The 24,412-nt window shown below is 36.7% G+C and overlaps 1 protein-coding gene across 1 annotated transcript in view; it reads left to right on the forward strand.

Annotated features, from left to right (window-relative positions):
• Positions 1–24,412, forward strand: part of PELI2 (pellino E3 ubiquitin protein ligase family member 2) — a 185,407-nt gene that overhangs the window by 155,318 nt on the left and 5,677 nt on the right. Inside the window, exons 3-5 of the mRNA XM_081288694.1 lie at positions 9,952–10,053; positions 20,139–20,336; positions 21,696–21,884. Of these exons, the coding sequence (XP_081144820.1) occupies positions 9,952–10,053; positions 20,139–20,336; positions 21,696–21,884 (489 nt within the window). The remainder of the gene's footprint in view (positions 1–9,951; positions 10,054–20,138; positions 20,337–21,695; positions 21,885–24,412) is intronic.

The following is a 24,412-nucleotide window of genomic DNA, read 5'->3' on the forward strand; positions in this document are numbered from 1 at the left end:
TTACTATTTACTGGTTATATTTGGTACTTTGTACACATTATACCTTGTTGAAAATATTATTTGCCTCATAAATGCCATCAGTACCCTGGAAGACTCCATAAAGTTATTAAATTCTCTAATAGAGTTTACACATTCTATAGTAATCAAAATAATTGACTATAAGAGTAATTATGTTGGGCATTGTAGTCTGGGTACTTTACAAACATCATCTGAGCTTTTCCAGCAACGCTTGGAGGCAGTGGTAATACTTTACAGGTTAGGAAATTCAAACTACAGTCCAAGGACACACACCTAACATGGAGCTTTTTTAAGTTCAGTTTAATGAGACTTGAGGCATATACCATCCAGCATACCTAAACTTTTGTCAAAAAAACAGTTGCAAATGGTTTGGGGTGATAGCAGGTACTCCAAGGAAAGGCAGCTATTGTTTACAATCTTGTGTGTTAAGATTGAAGTTTGTATGATGTTAGCAGGCTTAACATCTTGAAAGTACCACCTGCCAATATACCTGTTGTCTTTTGAAAATAAATATTTTGATGTTTCTATGTAAGTAGAATTTCAGACTTACGTAGGATGATTCCATAAAGAAAATGAGATTCTTCAACAGATGGACAAAATTTAAATATAGGCCAAATCTTCAAACATACAAAAAAATCAAGTTTAATGAGGGAAAAAATTTGAACTTCTCCCTTCTTTTTTACAACTTTTAAATAAGGACTTTTGCTTCTATCATTATAAATAATCAATAGGGTTTTGTATTTTGTTTTGTTTGGAATAAGAGTAATTTCAATCTTTTTATTTCTTGATACTCAAGAGATTGTTTGAACCGCCAATAAACTGGCCTATATATTAAAATAATTATATGGTAGATCTTGGGTTATCTTAGTATAAAATCAATTTATGTCAGATCCAATTTATAGCATCTGGAAATCTGCCTGCTCAGCCCAACAAATTTCCTACTGACTCACCAGAGCACACAGCATATGTGGATGCCTATGTATTTCTTCTCCAGTGCTCTTTGGAAATAAGATATACCTTGTGTTATGGTTCAGATGTCAGGTGTCCCCTGAAAGCACACACATGAGACAATGCAAGAAACCTTAGCTGGGTTATGAGAGCCTTAACCTAATCAGCACATGAATCCCTTGGTAGGGATTAACTGGACCAGGCAGGATGTGGCTGGAGGAGGTGGATCCCTGGGAATGAGCCTTTGGGGTATATATTTTGTCTTTGTTGAGCCGAGCTCTCTGTCTCTGCTTCTTGGTGCTTTGCTCCCGGCTGCTTTCCTCCGCCACACACTTCGTGGTATTCTGCCTCACCTCAGATCCTGAGAAATGGCATTGGCCACTTATGAACTGAAACCTCTGAAACAATGAGCCCCAAAATAAACTTTACCTCCTCTAATTGGTATCATCAGGTCATTTGTTCACAGCAGCTGAAAAGCTGACTAAAACACCTTATGTTACCAAACAAATGCATTATTAAATGAGGAAAATTATTAACCAATGAATTTTGCTTTTTCAGTGTCGTCATTTGCAAGATGCTTTTTTCTTATTTATGATTTATATTTATTAGAGTTTAGTCTTTCAATGAGCTTTGCTTCTTGGGACAAGTAGCTATTTATCTGCCTATATGTAAATATTTAGAGAAATAAATGTTAGAGATCATAGCAGACAGTTTTACATACATCCTTTAAATATCTTCCTCTGAAGTTTAACAACTCCTGTTTTTATATGTACAGTTAGGTTCCCCCTAACTCCAGATTAATCTTAAGGTATTCAACAATGAGAAAATACTGTTTTATTTTCACTGAAATACTTGGCACTTCACAAGAATACTGCATCTTCATTCTCAGGCTTCTTGCTCCTGGCTAGAGCTGTAAATGTAAGAGCAAAGGCGCTGCTGTTTCAAAAGGAGTCTGTTGAAAGTCACTTTCTCTACCTCTCACTAAGAGAGGCTCCCCCATCCCCTGCCCCTCTGGTGACCATGCACGAGTGGTCTTTGTTGCAGAATCAAGCCCTGGGTGGCCAGTAGTTCTAATGCCTGGCCTCCAGACCTTTGCCTTCTGCCATGGATATGGTACTCAGGACCTCATGCTTCCTCATTCCCTCCTGCTCTGTCAGGTGCCACCACACAGACAGTGGGGGAGATGTTACCAAGAAGCAGTAGAACTTTAAAGTCTTGATTTAGATTGGACTGTCATTTTATGGTAACTAGTGCACAATGCGTGTTTAGCAAGGTGAACATGTTTATATATGTAGACATGTGTCCAAGTCAAGGAGGTTGCTTAATAGGAGGAGATTAGCTTAATAGGTTTAGAATCACAGTGAAGTACTCCATACAAACTTGAGCATAACCTTTCACTTGTTCAGCACTTTGTGATATACTTGGTGGATACAGAAGTAGCTGAAACATCTCTGCTTTTCTATAGCAGTGACTTTCCTAGGACAAGACTGCACAATGACAAAACCAAGGCGCAGACCAAGGCTCAGAGCGCTTGAGTAACTTGCATAGAGTCCCATAGCCAGCTGATGGTACAGTGGCAATCTGGCCCCATCTGTACTATTAACCGCAAAATATACTGATGGAATTGGAGGCTGATTTAAAAAGACAGTTCTTCCCTCCAGGAACTTTTCATATGGCTAGAAGTTGTATAGTTCCCAGGGACAGATCACAAAGCATATGAACTTGATCTTGCTCAGTTCTCTAGCTGTAGCCCTTGGTGTTCTTATCTTCCAAACTGTATCTGAGTCAGGTCATCTATCTTTATAATCAGAACCATCAACCAAATTCAGCTTCATTGTAATCAGGGGTACCCCAAAATTAGAAACAGGTTCTCCTCAAATGTTCTTACCCTTAGGCATCTGTGCTCACTGATTCTCTCTGCCCCACTCCTGCCCAGGCCTGTGCATGCTGTAGGTTCTCTGCCTGGTTTACTGAATAGCTCAATAAGCTGATCCAGGATGGGCGTAGGAGTGGCCCCCTGCCAAGTTCAAAGCCATTGCCTCTAACAAATAGACATATCATTTTTATTTACTAGGAAGTACTGTTGATTTTTGATTAAAAAAAAAAACACCAAGTTAGCATTCAGTGACTTTTGCTACCATACCCATGGGCAGGGCACTCATTTGAAATCTGGTTCCTTGGAAAGATAGAATATTTTAAAGAGGTGCATGTGACATAAATTATAAAATTTCTTTAGCCACCTTCTCTCTTTAGAAATGGTACTCATACATATTTTATACATAAATTGACAAGGATGGCAGAGACCTCATCTTCCCTGTAGCAATTTGAACCAGACTGATTGAGGATTTATTGCCTAATTATACCTGTCATCCTGACATAAAAGTCATTAGTTCTGGAAAAACAAGTTTGTCATGCCAGGATTATCCCTAATTAATACAGTCAATAGCTAATGTATATTTAAAGCCAAGAGAATAGTAACCTCCGAGTAATATGTTATGGACTACAAGGAACTGATGGAAAACATCTTTGGGTCATGAAGCAGTGCTCAAAGTACAGATTTGCATCTGAGGGAAGAAAATGCCACTTTACACAGCGTTCCCTTTGCGTTGAATATAGTGAAATTGGTGCAACTGGCATTGACCCCATTTGTTGGCGAATTATAAAAGTAGTAACTGAAGAGTCAGAGAAGTTATTTAATTTGGTTTTAATTGATGAGAACCCAAACTAGCCTTCAAGCCTGATCTACAGTGGTGTTTCCTCAGCATTAAAATCTACTAGCCAAGTTGATCTTGGCAGTATCCACATAGGGATTCTGCTTTCCTACATGTAAAGTTGGAGCTCAGCAGAATAGACCAAGTAATCATAGTCAGAGAGCCACTTTGGCATCAATGGTTTTTTTGTTTTGTTTTGTTTTTTGTTTTGTTTTTTGGCCTGATGTTCTGGCATGAGCTGGATTATCAGAGGATACTGCAGCCAGTGGTCCCGTTATACGTCCATATGTGCTCCATAATCTCTAGTACCCACGCTGCTTTGCCCAGCATCACAGTGTACATGGGTTTTGGAATGGGAAAAATCACGCAGCAGTTATTTCCAGGCTGCCATAAAGTTACAGCAAAATCATTTATGCACATTTCTGCCACAAGCATACATATCAAAAGTTGTTTTTGAATTAAATTCATTGGCCCCATCCAGACTTATCCCCAGTTTTGTTATTGTGTTTTCCACAGTAATTAAAAAACTTCTCCAGCAACATACTCTGTTATAGACTGTTTGTATTTAATAACCAAAACTTCATGAGAGGTCAGGATAGTTATTTTTCTAATTTTTATCAGGTCTTTTCTGCAGTAATCATTTTGTATAGCTATTTATTTTCAAGTTGTATGATGGATTGAAATATTTTATTGCAAATAAGTAATAGCAGTTAAAGTGGGTGAAAATAAAGTTGCCCTTTAAAGTATGCAGACTCCTCAGCAGGGGAGCCTCTACTTGGCTCATCAGTCCTAGGCAGAGGACCTCATTGTGCCCATCGTTTAAAGGCTGTTGAACACAAGTTTAGATTGTTTTTCTCCATGGACCCCAAATGACAAAGGGCTCACAGCTCCCAGAGTCAACTATGAGGACACGTGTCAGCCTGAGAGTGCCTGCAACCTCTCCCCAGAGAACTAATGATGGGCGGTGGCAGATGAGGGGCCCTGGCTCTGTCCCAGCTCAACTAGCCCACCAGCTCCTTCTTCCCAGGCCCTGGTAAGGGACTCAGTGACAGTGCAGTGGGTTCCATTACCCTCACACATCTGAGGCAGAGCTCTCACACTGCTGTGAACACTCAGGATCTAGCTTAGTCCTCTCTTCTGAGAAGCAAATACAGCGCCAATTGTGCTTACACACAGAGAAGACAGTGCAGGGCAGGCTTTTCCAGGAATTGTCATGTGAGTTAGTCACACCACTGTGTGCCCTGTGGTTCTATAGTAATCAGCATCCAGGATGTCTAGACAAAGGCATTGTTAAACCTTCGAGTCATTTTGTTCTAAGGAAGACAATAATAGACAAATTGGGTGTAGTTCTGAAGAAAAAGAATTTCATTTCTCTTCATTTGAATCTCTCTCTCTCTCTCTCTCTCTCTCACACACACACACACACACACACACACACACACATTCCATTCCCTTAAATGAGGCAGACTGTGGTTTAGAGAACATACCCTTTTAGTATTTATAATGCATGGAGTTTGCCAAAGTTTGGCGTCATCATTTCTAAAATAAGCAGTTATTTTCTTCTGCCTTCTCGGTGTCCCCTCTATTCCTGCTCCAAATGTGTAAGGACTAAAAAATGTCCCATGTGACATGGTTGGTGGCTTTTGCCTCCTCTGACAATGCTTTAAAAGAATGCCTTACAGATAAATTTCTTTTATACATACTGATATATAAATATTAAGTTTAGATAGTGATACAAATTTTTCTTAACAAGTCTTCTAACAACTGAGGAGTACTACAATACAAATTTATATTTGTTCTAACTGTAGACAATCTTACCACTTTCAGGAGCCCACAATACTTCTCTCGGTAGCATCCCTCTGCTCTGTGGGAAGACTCTGCTGCCCACTGAAGTAGATACCCTAGCCCTCACCCTTGGGTGTAGGTAAGCTGTACACAAAAAGTCATAATGTCTTCTGTGATGAGTCACAGAGATAGGGAAAAAAAATGGTCTGGCACTGAGTCACCTTGAAAACTGGTTGTTCCATTTGTCTCTGTGTGGCAAATTATTCCCAAATTTGGTGACTTTACAGAAATCATTCCATTGTTTATTATTTTGTGGGTCAAGGCTGTCGCTAGTCTGCGTGCTGAGTGCTAGGGCAGCTAGAAGGGAGTGTCCATTCCCAAAGTGGCTTCCCACTTGCATGTCTGCATCCTGGTGCTCCTTGGCCTCCTTCTCCCCACAGGGCAGTTTATCCAAGTCAGACTTCCTAGCCGCAGTGAGAACTCATGTGGGAGCTGAGGGCTTTTCCATACCCAGCCACAAAAGTTCCAGGTGTCACTTCCATAGCATTTTGTGGTTTAGGCAAGTTCCTAAAGCAGACAGATTGAGAGGAAGACAAATTTGATTGCACCTCCTTGTCTAAAGAGCAGAAAGTTATGGGCCATAAATAGGAACTGATATAAAACTCCTTCAGGGGATAAATGTTTTGTAAGTACTGGTTGCCCAAGAGCTACTTTGTATTCAAGGAGAAAAAGTAAAATGTTATACATTGTTTGCTCTGCTTTGTGTTTGAGTTTTGCCTTAATATCCTGAAATCAGTGAGCCTGGCTTTGACTCCCTGTTGATTAATTATGATGGAATGGCAAGAGGGAGCTCATAGGTGGGAGAAAGTTTTTGGAATGAGGGACTGGAAATCTGGCAGTGCTGTAGACTAATAGGAAACCCAAGAGGAGAAGGGTGTTTGACCAAAGTGTCAGGATACTTTAGACTACAGGTAACAAAATGCAAAGTGCCCAACCAAAATCAGCCTAAAATACACATTTCTATTAGAAGACTGGGGATAGGTAGTTCTAGGTTTGGCTCAGCATCTCAAAGATATCATGCTGTCAGTCACCTTTTCTGAGTCTTTTGACATACTATCAGTCAACTTCTCTTCAGAGTCTTTTGATACCCCTCTTATGTTGCAAGATAACCACCTCAGCTTCATCACCATATCATTATAGTAATGACAGAGAAAGAAAGAGTCTCTTCTGATGTCTTTCATCCCCAGGAACCTGACAACAGATTTCTGTTGAGTCACACTGGCCAGAATACAGCTACATGTTCATGGGCTAGCCTCTGGGAGAGCTAGGTTAGAATTGGTCAGGCTTTCCCAGGGAAGCGAGGAGAAAGGCATTAAGTGGCACCAGCCTGGCTGCCACAGGGTCATATGCCCCTTACCCCAAATGGGCAAAATTCTAACTATAAAAATTAATATTTTCTAGAAACCAGTTAATTTCTCTATTGACTTTCTCTTGTTTACTTTGTGTTTGAGAGCTACTCCCATTTCCTCTTAACAAATAAAAGAATTAATTTTCCTACATACTTTAAAATTTGAATGAAAGCTCTTTGGCTGCCATGAAGATGGGTTTCCTGGTGATATCTTGTAGGATTGCCCTCCTGCTGTCATTACTTACTTCATACCCCTCTAAGTGCCTTTGTGTGCATATAGGTTTACATAAGGAAGGACTCTAGGCAGGAGCATGCTTGTTTTAGAGTCTGGAGACTTAGAGAACTCCCTGACCTTTTTTAGTTGTAAGTTGGACCAGGACACCAATTTTAACTATTCTCATTCCTGAATGGCAAAGGCTGGCTGAACTGAGCCGAGTCAGTAACACAGTAGCATAGAACTGAGAAAACCCAGATCCTCAACTAAGAAGAAAACACCTTGATCCAAAAGGGCCTGGTGTACAGCTGCATGAGAGAATTGGTGTCTATGTCTATCCCACATGCTGCTAGGGCCCATTTTCTTCATGATGTTAAAAGGCTGAGTTTTCAAAGTATGCTTGTAGGAAGATCATAACATTATGTTACAGAAATTGTGCTTGAACTGAATTACAGTGAATGTCAAAAGAAGGCCTATCTACCTACCCTCCTTTCTGATATTTCAGAAATAGATTTCAAAACAAATGTTTTGGAGAAATTTTTATTTCCAAAATACCTGAAACAATTGACTCATGTCAGTGAAATCTATTTCTAAAAGTGATTTTTTTTCATTACCATATTTCTGATTAGTATATTATAACTGTACATAATGGTGGGATATGTTGTTACATTATTCATACATGGACCCAACATAACAATATAATTTGGCCAATATCGTTCCTCAATATTTCCCCTTTCCCTCCCCTTTTCTTTCCCCCTGCTTGGTTTCCTCTACTATCTCTTCCAATTTTAATGAGGCCTTCCCTACCAGGAAGTCGTATTTTAAGTGTTAAAAAATTGATACTTCTAGTAAAAGAAGGGGGGGGGATGAATGCTTTATGTACTTGTAGACCACTGTATAAGATAGAACCCAAGAAAGAAAGTGAAAATTGATCTCTAGCTAGATAGCTCCTACACTTTCCCCCAGCCACCTAAATCTGACCCCACCCTAGTGTTTAATATACACAGACAAGATCATGCAAGCCCTAATTCATGTAATCAGGGAAATCTGCACCTCTCCACCCACTTCTGAGGATCTTAGTGGTGGCCTTAGTTTCCCTAGTTTTGACTGCCACCTTTTGCTCCAAATTCCAGTTCTGAATTAAGTCTCAGTCTTCTCAGGCTAACTCATCACCATACTCTGCACCATGCAGGTGCAGCTGGTATGTTGGCTTCTGAATAGGCAGGACTCCTCTCTGGCATTGCCTCAAGAGAAATCCCTGCCAGAACTGGAAGGGACTTCCAGGTGGATGTCACTGACTCAAAGTACACCAGCCAGCCCCCTACAAGGCTTGCATTATATGTGTTGTCTCAGAGCCACTCACCACTACTTAGGGCTTGTGTCTCTCTTCTCTCATTTTCCCATCTTCCCCAAATCTTCATATTATAGTTTAGCAGTCTTCCCCAGTTTTACTGAGATATAACTGAAAATTGTATATTACAAGGTACCCAACATGATGATTTGATATATGTATACATTATAAAATGATTTCCACAATCGAGTTAAATTATATGTCTACCATGTCCACCTATGTCACATTGAAAGTAGTTCTTTATAAATTTGGCTTTCAGACAGTGTTACACCAGCACTATGGAATTTATCTGATTCAGATCAATGAAAATTTAGAAGATTTTATTTGTTAATGAAGTTAAATAGTTTAAGAACTATTTTTCAGATTTCTGAACTTATTAAAGATCTGTATTATCTTTAATACTTTTATTATCTTCATAATAACATGTAAAATAAAACATCAATTCAATCACAAAGTTCCTTAGGGCAAGTGATTAAATAACCATGAGAATAACCAGGTTCACTTCAAAGATGATTTGGAATGTTGTACTATTTATTGCTCTAGGCAATTATACTAGTCAAATATAAATGTTCACAGAGTACATTTTCATTAACATGCTGTATATGTCCAGCTACTTCCATATGTTTTCTGGCTTTCACACAATGTCATCATTAAATAAATATTTAATAGAAAGGCTTATTAAAGTTTTATTATACTTAAAAGAGTAGAAATGAAGATAGATTAAGTTAAAAGTAATGGAGAAATGTAATTGAAATAACTTGGAAGTACAATTTAAATCAATACCTTTTTTAATTTAGAAATATTAAAAGTATATGACCACAATTTAAGATGTGTTTAAATATATCATTATGGAGAAAATAAGAGCAATATCTTATCTCACTATTTCTATGTTATTTGAATAAGAATATTAATTGTTCTTAGTCTAAAACAGAAAAAAAAGACAAGTTAACTACCTTATTTATCAACTCATTAAATATATTGATGTGGCTGTCATTAGCACATGTGTATTATTATATAGAAATCCTTACAGAGCATTGACAATTTTTTTCAGTGCTTATAATACTGTGCTTATAATCTCTGTAACCTAGGAAAAATAACATAATGTTATTGACTTACCTAATGTGTGAAATACATTTTAAAATTTTAAATAAATCACTATATTCAGTTTAAAAATTCTGTCATTGAGTTTATATAAATGGAGAAGCTTTGTTTCTCTGGAAATGTTAAATCAAGTTGTGCAAGCTAGTAAAATAGCTTTGATTTGATTTAAATAAAATATTGTTCACATCAGGATATATGAAAAAACGAGAATTGTAACTATTGGCTCCTCTGTGATCCAGGGGACAGAGCATAGGGATAGACTCTTTGACTATGAAGAAAATGCTGTCCTGCGCTAGGTTTCCTGATAAAGTAATGAATCCTAACCAGAAACAGATTGTAATAATTTGTTAAAATGAAATTTTGATAAGTGTTTTATTTATTTGTTTGTTTGTTTGTTTCTTTATTTCATGATCAGGCTATCAGCTGCAAAGGTCAACACAGCATATCCTACACTTTGTCGAGAAATCAGACTGTGGTGGTTGAATACACACATGATAAAGACACAGATATGTTTCAGGTAATATCTTTCTTTTCTAATTAAAGTGTTATTTTGCATTTTCCCTTTACTTGAATATTTTGATATGTGACTAGAACATCCAACACAGTAGTGTTTGATGATGTTGAGGGGGAAGAAGTTAGGATAATATAAAACTTATTCCTATATAGTTTTTTAAAGATTTAAAAAATTTTAAAAATGTAAAAAGAAATTATAAATGCCACATTGTCAGATCTCAGTGCAATAAAAATAGGTATTAATGAGAATAAAAAAATTTTAAGCCAACCACTTTTGAAAGCTAACATGAATATATTTATACTTTCTAAGTAATACTTGGGTCAAAATTTCAATTCTAGGCCTTTTAGAAAAAGCTGTGGAACACTTTATAGCAAAAGTCAACATGATATAGCCAACATCTCACTTGTCTTCTAGAAAAACATAAAACTTAAATATTTTCATTATTAAAATATAAGAAAATAAATGAAGATAAAGGTACAATTCATTTCAGAAAGGTTTTTTTTAATGACAATAATAAAATAATTAAGAACCTGGTTAACTAAGGATGGGCTCAGAAATAGTTTTAGTAGTACATAATTGCAAGTTCAAAAATATACCAATAGAAAGCAAAAGGAAATAAAGTCCTCAATTAATTAATAGAATTGATAAATAAATCCAAGATTTGACACTTTAAAACAACGAAAATCAAAATTTGGGCTAATAAAAGAAAAGAATAAACATAAGTTGCAAACAGTTAGGTTTTACATTCTATGTGGAGAGTTAAATTCTTTTTTCTTTTTAAGAGAGAGAGAGAGAGAGAGTTTAATATTTATTTTTTAGTTTTCGGCGGACACAACATCTTTTGTTTTCTTTTTTGTATGTGGTGCTGAGGATCGAACCTGGGCCGCACGCATGCCAGGCGAAAGTACTACTGCTTGAGCCACATCCCCAGCCCCAAAGAGTTAAATTCTTAAATAATGATGAAACAAATGTCAAAATGTTTGCTAGATACTGATGTCATACCCTATTCCAAAATAAATATTAAAAAGAGTAATCATTTAAATGTGAAAATGAAAGAACAAAAGTCCTAGAACAAAATTTAGCTGAATTCATGTTTTTGGAATGGGGAAGATTTAGTAACAAATGAAAACATAGATTTTGCTACACAACTTCTTTGTGAATGTCAGAAAATTGAAAAGCATTTAAACTAGGGGACAATTTAGGCAACAAATCAAGTAGACAAAGGACTGGTGACTATAATATATTAACTGCCATTCACTAACCTGAAAAAATGGACAATGAGCAAAACATGTAGTTCTCAAAAGAAGAAATATATCCAGGCACAGTGACACACACCTGTAACCCCAGTGACTTGGGAGGCAGAGCTAGGAAGACTGCACATTCAAGGCCAGCCTCAGTAACTTAATGAGACCCTGTCTCAAAAAAAAATAAAAAGGGGTGGGAATGTGTCTCAGTGGTTAAGCACCCCTGGGTTCAATTCCTGGTATTAAAAAAAAGAAGAAGAAAAGAAGGAAGGAGAGAAGGAAATGAAGGAATATAAATAACTAGTAAATATATTTGAAATTTTTAAAATGCCAAATAAATTATTAGTATAATACTTGATTACCTGTTAATTGGAAAGTGTAAACATAGCACTGTAAAGCCTTGTATGGAAATGACACAGCATTTGGCTCTGTGAATTGTGCAGTGTTACCAGTAATTTAAAACTATCAGAACTACTGGCCCAGTAATTCTATCACTATCAAGATTTTATGCACAAATAATTAAGGAATATGAATAAAAATTTAACTACAAAGATATCCATACAGCATTGCATATACTAATAAAAATCTAGAAATAAATTGATACTCCAGTGTTGGATGAGAATGGTTACAGTAGGGTACCTTTAAATGCAAAATACCATGTAGCCATTGAATGATTATTAAATAAGAAATACAATAAAATGAGTTTAAAAAGCATATGTACACACATATACGTGGATAAACATGTACATGAAAGAGAAATGGACTGGAAAGAAAAGCCCCAGCTCTTTTACCCTATTTTCTGTAACATCATGGAGTGCATTCCTAACCTGGACCACCTATGTCAGATCTTTTAAACAAAAGGGAAATAAAAATCTAAAATAAAATTGTCTGCTTCCTTTAAAAATTCTCTCAAAATTTGGGAGTAATACTACTTTTCCTTCTGTTCATCAAATTAAAAATTGGTGGCAAAAAATGCAATAAATTAGCCACCTGGGGGGAAAGTGTTTTAGCATCTAATGCCATCAAATTTCAAATTAAAGATTCAAAGTATTTTTCTAAAAAGTTCAAAGTATTAGAAGAAAACATGAGGAATTGTTATTTAACTTCAAGTTAGGAAGAACTTTCTAATTCTTAAACAGAACCCACAAAGCACAAAAGAAATGATTAATAAATGTTGGGCTTTAGATAGATAAATTTCTGTGTGGCCAAAATATAATAAAAGTAAAAAAAAGATAAATGGGGAAATATTTACAATTCATATTACAAAGGGTCTCAAACATGTGAGGTCCTCCTAGAAATCACTAAGAAAAGACCTATAGTTGAATAGGTTAATCAGCAAGGGACCAGACAGGGGAAAGGAAATATGTCTTAGAAATAAGAAAGTACATTGAACTTCACTTTTTAAAAAAGGAAATGTGAGAAAACCACACAGAGATAATATTTTTTACTTACCAGATTAGAACAAATCTAGAAGGTTTTGTCAAGGATTTGAGGAAATAGACACTCTTTTACCTGCCATAAATTGATATAACCTCTGTGGGATAGTGATTTAGAAATGACTATGAAAATATGAAATACTTACATATGTTGACTCAGCTCCTGTCTTTATAATGCTCTTCTCTTTCTCGAGATCCAGCTCAGAGATATCAGTACATAAATGCAAAATGACTTTGTACAAAGTTCTTGCTCAAGCATTACTTAAAAAGCACCATGGAAGTGTTTCAAGGAATTAATTAATTTAAAAATATGAATATGCTATTCATTTGGATTTTGTGGTATTTATAATATTTTAAATTTATAGTTTGTTGTGATTTTTTATTATAAATAGATGCTTTCTCTCATTTAAAAAACAAAACAAAACAAAACATTGTTTAATAGCTAAAAATTAGAAACAACTGTAAAGTCCTTTAGTAGGAGACCAGGTCAGTAAATCTGAGAAGAGCCATGCAGTGGACTTCTCCACGACTGTAGCCAAGAAAGGCTCTATGTATAGATTAAAAAAAAAGTTCTAAACATATAAAATGGACTGAAATTAATATTATTAAATACATTGAGTCCTGCTGATATGTTAGATTCAATTAAGATTGCTTCATGTTAAATATTAGTAAATAATGATGTTAAATGTTAAATATCACATTATAATAAATATTACAACAGTTATTAAATGTTAAATTAGTATTGTTAATGGTTTAAATAATGCTTATATGAGTTAAAAATCTCCCAAAAGGTAAACAAGACATTCACAAAGCAGTGGGGAAGGGGGCCTGGGCAGGGGGTATGCAGGAAGATAGTTCATACTTTTTGATTTTGGAACCATATGGATGTGTTAGTTGTTTTTAAAAAAATAATCTTAGATGAAAGACATGGTCATAAAATAAACATAGTGTTCTAAGTGCCACTTTGAACTCAAAAGTAAGATTCATCTTATTTAAGCAAAATAGTAATGTTAATTTTACTCTCTATGCCTTTCTATTATATAACCTTCTAAATGTCCTTTCTTCTCAATCTACCAAAGAAAACCTCTTCCTAAATAGGAGGATACTATCCTATTCTTCCCTGATGGTGTTTTTATGGAACTTTATCATGATTTTTTAAATATTTAATAAAATTATGCATTTTCTACTTATAAGCTTTTTTTACTATTTATAGTAAAGATTATAAGATTTTTATGTAAATAGGGGAAATTCCGACAAATGAAAAAATGAATCAAAACTATATTACCATTGTCACCACTAAAATCAATAATTTCAAGTACTACTAAAACATAAGACATTGAATTTTTTTAAAGATAATCTTGTTACTTAGCAAATTTCATGTAGTATTCTTTAGTGACATGTTGTGACATAGTGTATTCTACACTATTATACAATTACATTCTATTCTCATTATTCACTCCCTACCTTCTCATCTCTGCAGAATGAATTAAAGTTTTAGTTGGATTTTTTAGTTTCCTTTTATTAATTTCCAAGTGCTTCATTTTGTTACCCAGAGTATTACAGCACTCAAGATTTAATAAAATTAATAGGCATTTTTTTTTTTAACTGCAAGTGCATGGCAGCAAAGATTGCAGTGACCATTAGCATACTCTGGTGTACTGCCTTGAGTTGCTAAAGCACCTGCTCTGTTAGCCACTGTAGCTTTAGCATCCTTCCTGCAAACACCAGTACTGGAGAGGCAGTGGCAATCTTTGTATGATACAGACCAGGATCCCTTGACATGGGCTAAGCGACAACACTCAAGGTTTCGTGGACTGTGCTCTAGTTTACACCACCTTGTTAATTTCATAGATTAGAAATATGGTTCTTCAAAAGAAAATAACTCAAATTAAACTCAAAGAAGGCATTAGTAACAGCAATAAGATTTAGGTCTCCTGAGTTCTTGGTCCTCTACACAGTACTAATGCAACCTCTTTAAAAACATAGTAAGCTGAAAAGAATTCGTATGTTTCTTGAAACATACCATGTTTTTCATTTTTACTCAAGTGATCAAATTCCATTCACAGGCTAACTGGATGTGTTAGAGGATTAATGTCAGAACATTTGAAGTAACTCTTAGAAGCCCTTGAGAAGGCAAGCTTGTTTTCATGTTTACCTCCTCATAACAAGTTATATATCCAAAGCCCAAGTATGGACTGGATGTGTTAGAGGATTAATGTCAGAACATTTGAAGTAACTCTTAGAAGCCCTTGAGAAGGCAAGCTTGTTTTCATGTTTACCTCCTCATAACAAGTTATATATCCAAAGCCCAAGTATGGACCTTGATGTAGAGAGCCGTTCATGTTAGTTGCTCCTGTTAGAGTGATATCTAGGTTAACTGAGTATTTAAAAGAAGAATACCAGAAAAGGATCTTGTACTGCATGTGCCATAGTGGAAGCAGAGAGTAGGCTCAGAGCTTAGCAATATTACTAGCTGAGGGGGGAAAAGAAAATCAAAACTAGATCTGGATTTAAGGGAGCAGGATTAAGGGCAAGAAAATCTGAATTAATATAGTCAAATAAGATCTTAGTAATTATTTTCTGGAGTAGAGGTAAAAAAAAGAAAGAAAGAAAAAGGAGTCTGTAATAAAGTAAAATATAAACAAAGTTTGTGGGAGGGATCAGAGGAAGTGACAGATGTCTTACCAAGTCCCTCAGGTGAAGTGAGATACCACGTGAGGTCTGACTCCACAGCTGGGGCTAAGTGCTTTTTCCCTCTGACTTCTCAGTTTCAGTCTGTGAACCTGGGTGCTGCAGTGCCTCACATTTTGGGTTTCTTCTTGTTTGTTTTTTAATTGACTTGGTTTATTTCAGTTAGTGATGGTAGCATTTAATTAAGATCCATTTAGTTAGAGAAAATGTTAAAGAATATCTGCATTTTTCAGTAGTTATTTCTTTAAAATGTACTTAAAATTGCACCTCCAGGGCTCATGTGTATGTGCATGTATCTCAGAGGATTCAAACTCACTGTCATAATCCCCCCAGTCATCATTGTATTTCTTGGGCATCTATTGTGTTGTATACTCATCTGGGTCCTGCAGCTAAAAAGCTGAGGCTCCCTTTTGTGCATGCAGCCTGTGTTCTGGAAGAGGGAGAGAGACATTTCGTTAGAGAAAGCAGCAAGTGGAAAAGCTCCAGGTCAAGAGCAGAAACAAGGAGGGAGTAAAATTAGATGAACTTGGAGCGGCCAGTAGAAGCTGAGAAGGAAGACTTTCAGGTCAGGTCAAGAGTCTGGGTTTTATCCTAGGAGTTTTGGAAAGCTGTTAAAAAGATTTTAAACAAGAGAGAGAATCTCTTTTATATTTTTGAGATATCTCTGTGTATGGAGAATAGTCTAGGAGTCAAGGATGAAAAAAGGGATTTGGGAGGCTAAAGTAATGGAGTCCCAAGTAAGAGATGGTGATGACTGGATGAGATGGGGAAAATGGGAAGATAGAAGGTATAATTGGAGGTACAGTGGATGAGGTTTATAGAGGGATAATGTGGACATGGAAGAATGAGAAGAATCAGGATAATTCTTAGGTTTTTACTGAGCTAATTGAATGCCAGTCAGTTTTTGCCAAGGGAAAAATCTAAGGGTTGAAGGTGGATCAGTGTTCTGTTTGAAGCATGTTATATTTGAGATGCTTATTAGGACTAAGTGGAGATTGGGTGTGTCAGTCTGAAAACTCAGGAGAGAGATTAGGACTTTTTGACTAATGAATGGAATTTGATGAGATTGCCTAGAGAAAGAACAGAAAGAGGAGGAAGGTGACTGGACATATTTGCCACTTTAATACCAGGGACAGATGTGCTGGCTGATTATAACCTCTGGATTTAGCAGTGTATTAGTCATGGGAACCTTAGTATAAGTGGATTCAGTAGAGGTGAGGGGAGGGAATCCCAGCTGGGGTGGGTTTAGGAAGGAGTTAGAGATGGGCAAGGAAAAGGAGGTGATATCTGATGACAGATTTCCCAGGAAGTATTGCTGATCAGTGAATCTGAGACACAGGAGGAGGAAAGCTTTCTCAAGAAGAGAGATTAGTGTTGCAAAGCTGTTGTCACTGTGCTCTATGAGCAGCAAAATGTTTGTAACAGTACAGAAAATGATAGGCTGGAAATTGAAATTTTTATAGCATTTTGGCATTGCTGAGACATGCAATCAAAGAACCATTTTTCTACTGCTTGTTTTTTTATTATTTTTTAAAGGTATCAGTGAGGTTGGAATTTTTAACAAAAACAAGTCTGCTCCTCCAGCCATAGTTTGAGAAGTTCCAGAGATAGGATCCAGTATGAAGGAGTGAGTAGTAATTCAGGAGAGAGGGACAAGCAGAAGCAAAATCCACAGGAAGGGAAGACTGTTGACTACCAGGCTCTGTGCAGAGATGGGTCTTGGGTAGTAGCAGCAACAGTTGAGTCTTATCGTAAGAGTGAGGCTGTAAAATAAAGTTATAGATGCAGGGGGAGGGGAGGAGAAATGAGGGACACACTCCCAGTGCTTCATGCCACCCTGCTTGAGCTGGCCTCAACCAGCATCCAGGCAAACCCTTACTTTTCTCGCGCGCGCGCGCGCACACACACACACACACACACACACACACACACACACACCCCTCTATATATTTTAAAATACATTGGTTGGAGTAAAATAATTGCTACCACTACTATTTGAAAACTAGCACTCTGACTCTCAAAATGAAATTCAGAAGCATTTTGGCCTCTGTACTATATGAATATCAGATGAAATTCATAAACATCTTGGCCTGTCTTACAAGACTGCTTTAAAAAAACAAAAAAAAAAAGTGGAGCTGATGTAGCAGCGAGAAGAAAGGCATGCTGCAGACTTTCCACACTGAGTTTTCAGTAGAAAAGTAACTTAGATTTTTTTTCGGACAAAAGCAGCATGTGGCTTGTGTCCTAAAGTATAAATTTTACTAGAATTCCAGAGGTTAGGTGTAAATGAAAGTGAATTGATGAAAAAATCTTATCTGGCCAGTCAGATAAGATCATGGCTTAAAATAATTGACCCTAGCGGAATGTTCCAGTTGGATTAAATATCATGTTTTAGAGTCAATTTCCATTAATTCATGAAGAAATTAATGTAATAAATTTGGATGAACTCAGAATGTGGCCTTCTAGAGGAGAATAACTTTTGTAGACAGGAAGGAGCAGAGGTTGAGGGTATAGCTCAGTAGTAGAACACTTGCCTAGCATGCATGAGGCCCTGGGTTCGATCCCCAGTGCTGTAAAAAAGAAAAAAAAGAAAATAAATAAGAGAGAAGAGAAGAAGTAATTGTGTGGCATTCTAAAAGAGCACAGTTTAGCTTTGAGCTTAAAAATTGAGAAATGAACATGGCTTGATATAGCTGTGCCTTAGAAGGCAGTTAGGACACAGACTGTCATTTGTGGGGCCTCCTGTTTTGTGAGATGACCAGGGGATTTTGAACTTTTCAATTTATTTCACTCCTAAACTATATTGAAACAGAGGTTCAGGACAGGTACTGGAGTAGGCCTTTTTTCTCCTATATGCTTTTCTGTGTTTGTTAAATATTTTGCAATAAGTATTTGTTACTTTTCTAATTGTTTTTATTATAATTTTTGTGGAGGAAAAAAAAATGACAGCATCATAAACCAATAGAGATACCGAACTACACATCCAGCTTCTAAATGAATCTAGCAAGATTGTACAGTCTGAGAAAGATAAATTGTATGATTTGATTTTATAATCTCCCTAATTTAGATGTTGTATTTTTTTAACGAGTCATATTTTTTTAAACCTGAAATGCACATATTCAGGCATTATACATCTGTTCAAGTTGATGAGTTTCAGTAAAACCAGAGGTTTGGTTTATTCCAGGCACATTTCATTAGAACAAGAAATTAAGAGTTGTAAAAAAAATGAGAAAATAGATGCTTGTTGTTTTGGTTTTATAGGGTTAGTCAATGCATGAGAAAGTGTATGAGAGATTTAAAAAGAAACAATAATATTGTTTCAGGAAGCAAGCAGAGCTAAGTGATACAGGATATTTTCTCTTTACTTCATTCATTTGGATAAAAAAATTATTTTACATTGCTTATGTTTTAAACGGAATTTTATGATAAGAATAAAAGTACCTTAGAAATTGACTTTCAGAGCCTTGTACATATATCTCGGAACTCCAGTGTACCCTCCATTAGCAACTTCAGAATCAAAGTCACTGTTGCTAGGAGAGGACATTAAAATTATATTTGGTGAAAAATTCTTCATTTACATATAAGTGATTTTGATTTAAGAAGGCTTTTTGGTACATAATAACATTTATCACTTTTCAAGTTATACATTCATAGAACATCATTATATAAATGTTTTAAATTCTATCTTGAGGATTTCCTTAGTTTAAACAAATACAATTTCCTAGTTCACAGTGAAAGCAATACCTGTTTTATTTGAATTTACTGATAGGAAAAGCTTTGTTAAAGAACTCTTAAGATCTTCCTAATGAAATGTGTTCTTTCTGGAAGCATTTAAATCTTGCCAAGCAGAGTAAACCAATATAACAATATTAGCAACTTTTTAGATTTTCCCCAGAGAAGTGTTTTTTTCCCCAAAAATCCAAACTTGAAATGCCAAGACCAGCTTTTTAAGTAAGTCTTTTATTTGGCTACATCCCAAGCTTTTGGCTGACTTGTATAAGCCCTTTATATGATTCTCAGACACACTGAGTAATGGGAGTAGACATTTTTACTCTGCATGTGGGTACGGGCTGTTGCTGCTTAGTGCTGTGAGTCACCATTGGATTTACTTAGGAAAGCCATTCTCAGGAGCTGAGCAAGGAGAGGGAGGCGAGAGTTCCTTTGTTTATTTAAAAACTTGCTTTTCTCTAGATATAGAAAAAATTTTTTTCAAAGAATGATTTGTTATTTAAGTGCTTTTTCTACCCAGAACCAGGAGATAATCTAATGTGTGGAGGATGATCTAATATTTTCCTCCAGAGTAGAAAATTAATCTTTCTCTTATTATTTAAAATCTGATGGTCTAAGCAACAGGCATAGCATTTCAGTTAAGAAAGATAAAAACATTCTAGAGATCTGCTAAACAATATGTGTGCCTGTGTACAACAATTCCAGTATTGTGCATTCAAATATGTGGTGAGGGTAGATCTGATATTAAGTTTTCTTACCATGATAAAATAAAATTGATAAAGTTTTTTAAAAATCTAGAGATGGGGTACCATAATTTCTTTCCCTTAGTTAAATAGGAAAAAGAACACAACTGAAAGTTTTTTACTAAATTCCGATCCTCAGGGCAGAGACAATGAATGTTGAAGGGCTTCTGAACACCCATCACATGTGAAGAAAGTATGGTAACCTGACTTTTTAAGCAAATCATGAGTGTGTTTGATTCACTCAGGTGGGCAGATCAACAGAAAGCCCTATTGACTTCGTGGTCACAGACACCATTTCTGGTGGTCAGAACAATGATGAAGCCCAGATCACTCAAAGCACCATATCAAGGTTTGCTTGCAGGATTGTGTGTGACAGAAATGAACCTTATACGGCGCGGATATTTGCAGCTGGCTTTGACTCTTCCAAAAACATATTTCTTGGAGTAAGTATGGGTAATAACTACAAATTTCAGGAAAAATACTCATTATTAGATATAGAACATTTAATGGAGACCAAAAATTTGCTTGTGATGCTTCCAGTTAGATTTTGAGATTTTAGTTTTCAGGTGGCCAGTTTGAAAAACTGTTTTTAAAAATCATTTAATCTGGCTCCAGTGGCTTAGACCGGAGGTTCACAAGTTCAAGTCTAGCCTCAGTAATTTAGCGAAGCCCTAAGCAACTTAGGGAGACCCTGTCTCAAAATAAAAAAATAAAAAGGGTTGGGGATGTGACTTAGTGGTGAAGATCCTCTGGGTTCAATCACCAGTACCAGAAAAAAACTCTAATCAATGATTAGATGATTAATAGTGTTTTGTAAGAAAACAAAATGGCTACGGCTTGTTAGCTTAATGTATTTTGAAATTTTGTACCTTTAATAAAGTCATTTTTTCATGATTCTTTTTCCTATATCCAAAGATTAAACAAACAACAGTCATTGCTTGTTATTTGTTATGTTTGCTCTGTCAACTATAATAAGTACATTGACTACTTTTTAAAGTGTATATAGTACCATTATGCATATGTATTTATGGTGGATTTAAGAGGTTTATTTCAGGAGGAAAAAAGTAGCCAAATCTAGATAATTACAGTCCAAGGAAAATGTTAGTGAGTTATTCATTCACTCATAAATGTTTTCCTAAGTGTTTTCTGTGTTTCCTTATAAATGAGCCCCCCAAATTTTATTGAATGATCAGTTTTAATATACTTCCCTCTCAAATCAATATTATTTTTCAGGATAGGAAAAAGAAAAGAAGAGGGGAATTGCAGTGGCACAGGCAACCAAGAGTGTCTGTCCTGCCACTTATGCCTTCTGCCTTTGAGTATATAAATGCTGATTTGTAAGAAGACAAAATGGCCACTTTTTGTTGGCTTAATGTTTTTTGAAATTTTGTACCTTTAATAAAGTCATTTTTTCTTGACTATCCTTCTTTCAATATCCAAATAATGAATGCATGTAAAGCATTTTTAGGAAATAGGATAAAAGCACGGCACAAGTGCAACCGAAGGAAGAAAACAGATTCTTGGATTCATGCAGGGTATGGGGGAATCTGATGGAGAAGCTCAGGCATCAGGGATTTTTCTTAAGCTCCTGAAGTGTATATAATGTATATCTAGTGATAAATAATTTATCTATTTTACCACATCTTTCATATTGTCAGGATAATTGCATATTTTATCCTATTATTATTAGCTTTAAGTAGCTCCCCTGTACCCCTACCTAGTATTTTAAAGAGACTCCCCAATTCCCTCATTTTGAATGTTACCTTAGCGTATTTTTTTATGGTCTGTGATGTACTCTCCAGGAAAAAGCAGCAAAGTGGAAAAACCCTGATGGCCACATGGATGGGCTCACTACAAATGGTGTCCTGGTGATGCATCCCAGGGGGGGCTTCACTGAGGAGTCTCAGCCTGGGGTCTGGCGTGAGATCTCTGTCTGTGGAGATGTGTACACCTTGAGAGAAACCAGGTCAGCCCAGCAAAGGGGAAAGCTGGTAAGTGGGTCCTGCTCTAGGACACATACCAAACTACGGAAACTCACTTTGGACCGTCATTTTCCACTCCCCTGAAGCTCAGAAAACCTTTGTACAGGTCTAAGTGCCAAGCCCCCTGACCCACGAAAATGAGAATTCTTAAGTTCCGAAAGTTAGAGGGACATGGCCGTCCTTGTGTTAATGTTTAAACTCGTTCATAGTGGCCATAACTTACCTTTTGCACCTTAGTATCTTAAGAGCATAATCATTTTATTACCTACCACACTACAAAATTCTACTTAAATCCACTCTAAGGAAAATGAACTTACATTAAGAGTAAAGCTTTACTGATTTGCAAAAATCCTGAGTAATCCAGGACAAGCTGGTGACATTTTTTAATTAAAGAATGATACAGACTTTCTAGAACTAAGAATCAATTAAGTTTGCTTTTTCCCCTTAAGTTCATAGTAAGAAATGAATATAGAATTTGCTATATATTTTTTTTCCAAAGTCATAGTTACAGCTTTTTACTTGATGATTCATATACTGTATTGACCTGGCTTGTTAATGCTTTCCTGCAGTTCTCACCACTTAGAATCAGGCCCTAGAGCAGTTGGTTTGGAGCCGTTTCTTCTCTGGAGATTAATTATAATACCTTAAATGGGAAGCTTTTGGTTTCTGATCTTGCCAAAAGTTTGTGGCACAGCTTCCAAATAGTTCTTAGTACGCTTCACAGTTTGGACTTCAGTTAATTGTTAAGTTGGAGCAAGAGGAAACAAATGCCTTTTCTAGATGCTAGAGAAGAGGAAGTTCTTCAAGATTCCCTTAGAAAAATATAAAGAATGGAGGATGTGAGCTAGCATTTTGCAGGGAGAAAAATGATAATCAAATATTTCTGTTATAGAGAAGATGGGATTCTTTTGCAGACCTGGTTTGCTGTTCTCTCCAAGGTGTTTGTTTTAGCAGAGTTGTTGCTGTTATTTCTATTTCACACCATAGTTTAGCCATTGGCACAGCGTCTGCATCTATAGTAAAGCCTAGTCTTGGAGCATCATGGCTGAATGCATATGAAAAGCATTTTCCTAGAAAAGCCAACCAATTCAATAAGTTTTGTTAAATACTTTCCAAGAAATTATAAATAGGAAAGGTAATATGAATGCGGTTTTTTCAAAAACCTTTTTTTTTTCTGGTTATCTGGTAGTTTTATATAAGACTGACCTAGATAAGCAGCAAGTGGTTATTGGGTGCTGGCATTATGTCAACACTTCAGACTTCAGCTCATTTACCCTGTACCACAGCTCTCTAAGGAAAGAAGAGTCAGTCCATTTTCTGGCTAAGGAACATTTGGCATGGATAAGTTAAATGCTTCCCAGCATCACAAGATTCAGAGGTGGCTATAGACAGGGTTTAAATTCAGCTCCTCCTGGCTGAGAGTCTGTGGTCCTAACTGCCACTCAGAACCATCCCTTGGGAAGCCACACTTAGCTCTCACCAAGAGGTTTTGCACAGAGCATTTGCCTCCTGGTGATTAGGAAGCACATCCTGGACTCCACAGAGAGCTCCTTAGGTCAGGAGGGCATGCCACAGAGTGTTCCTTATCCACTCTGGTCCTTATAACGTAGTTTAGGTAACTGTGTATGCCAGGAAATTTTGCCAATGCTGCTGAAAAGAAGCCATTCCCAAAATGGCTTCTGTTGATGGGTGGGTTGTACTAAAGAGAGACTAATTTTGAAATTAGTCCCTGTAAGTAATGCATAGATCTGTGTTAAACTGTAGACATCTTCCTCAAATCACGAGTTCACAGCTCTTAGATTTTATACTTGAACATCCATTCCCTGTGCCTCTTAGCTATTGCCCCATGGTATTCTTGGTTGAGGCGCATTCATCCTCTTTGCCTAGAAAAAGAACCCACCCTAGCTGACTCTACCTCCTCTCCTCTGAGACCCCTCCACCATCTTTCAAACAGGCAAACCAATTTTTACAAGGCCACCTAAACCTCCTCTGACTCCCTCAGGCGTGCAAGACCAGCCAGCTCTTCAGCCTGGCCCAGCTGTTCCAAAGTCCCAGCCTGGTCACCTGGCTTTGACCCCAGGTTAACTGTTGTTCCCTCAGTACTTTCTGCTGAGCATTCTTGTGCTTCCTGCATGTGTGCCTTCCTTGTAGCCCACCTCCTGACTCCTGATGTCTTGCTCAAATCTCTGTTCAAGGAAAACACTTTTAAAAACCATTGCTCGCCTTCTGACTTCATTAAAGTAACAGCAGCAGCTGTTTATGTAGTATTTACTGCTTGCCAAACCTTATCCTAGGAACTTTATTTGTATTAACATATTTAACCCTCACGATCACCTTTTCTAAGTTTTACAAAGAAACTAAGGGATAGGGTGCTTCAGTAACCTACCCAGGGTTATACAACTGCTAGGTGACAGAGTCAGGCTCAAACCCAAGTAGTAGGCTCCAGAGTCACAGTCTGAGCCACAGTGAGGCTGTGGCCTCATGGCTTTTGACTGGCCCTTACTCTCCTGGGTCTAGGAACGTCTGCTTCCCACTGA

Source organism: Spermophilus citellus, assembly GCF_964194105.1.
Source record: "Spermophilus citellus genome assembly, chromosome: 4".
Taxonomy (NCBI): Eukaryota; Metazoa; Chordata; class Mammalia; order Rodentia; family Sciuridae; genus Spermophilus; species Spermophilus citellus.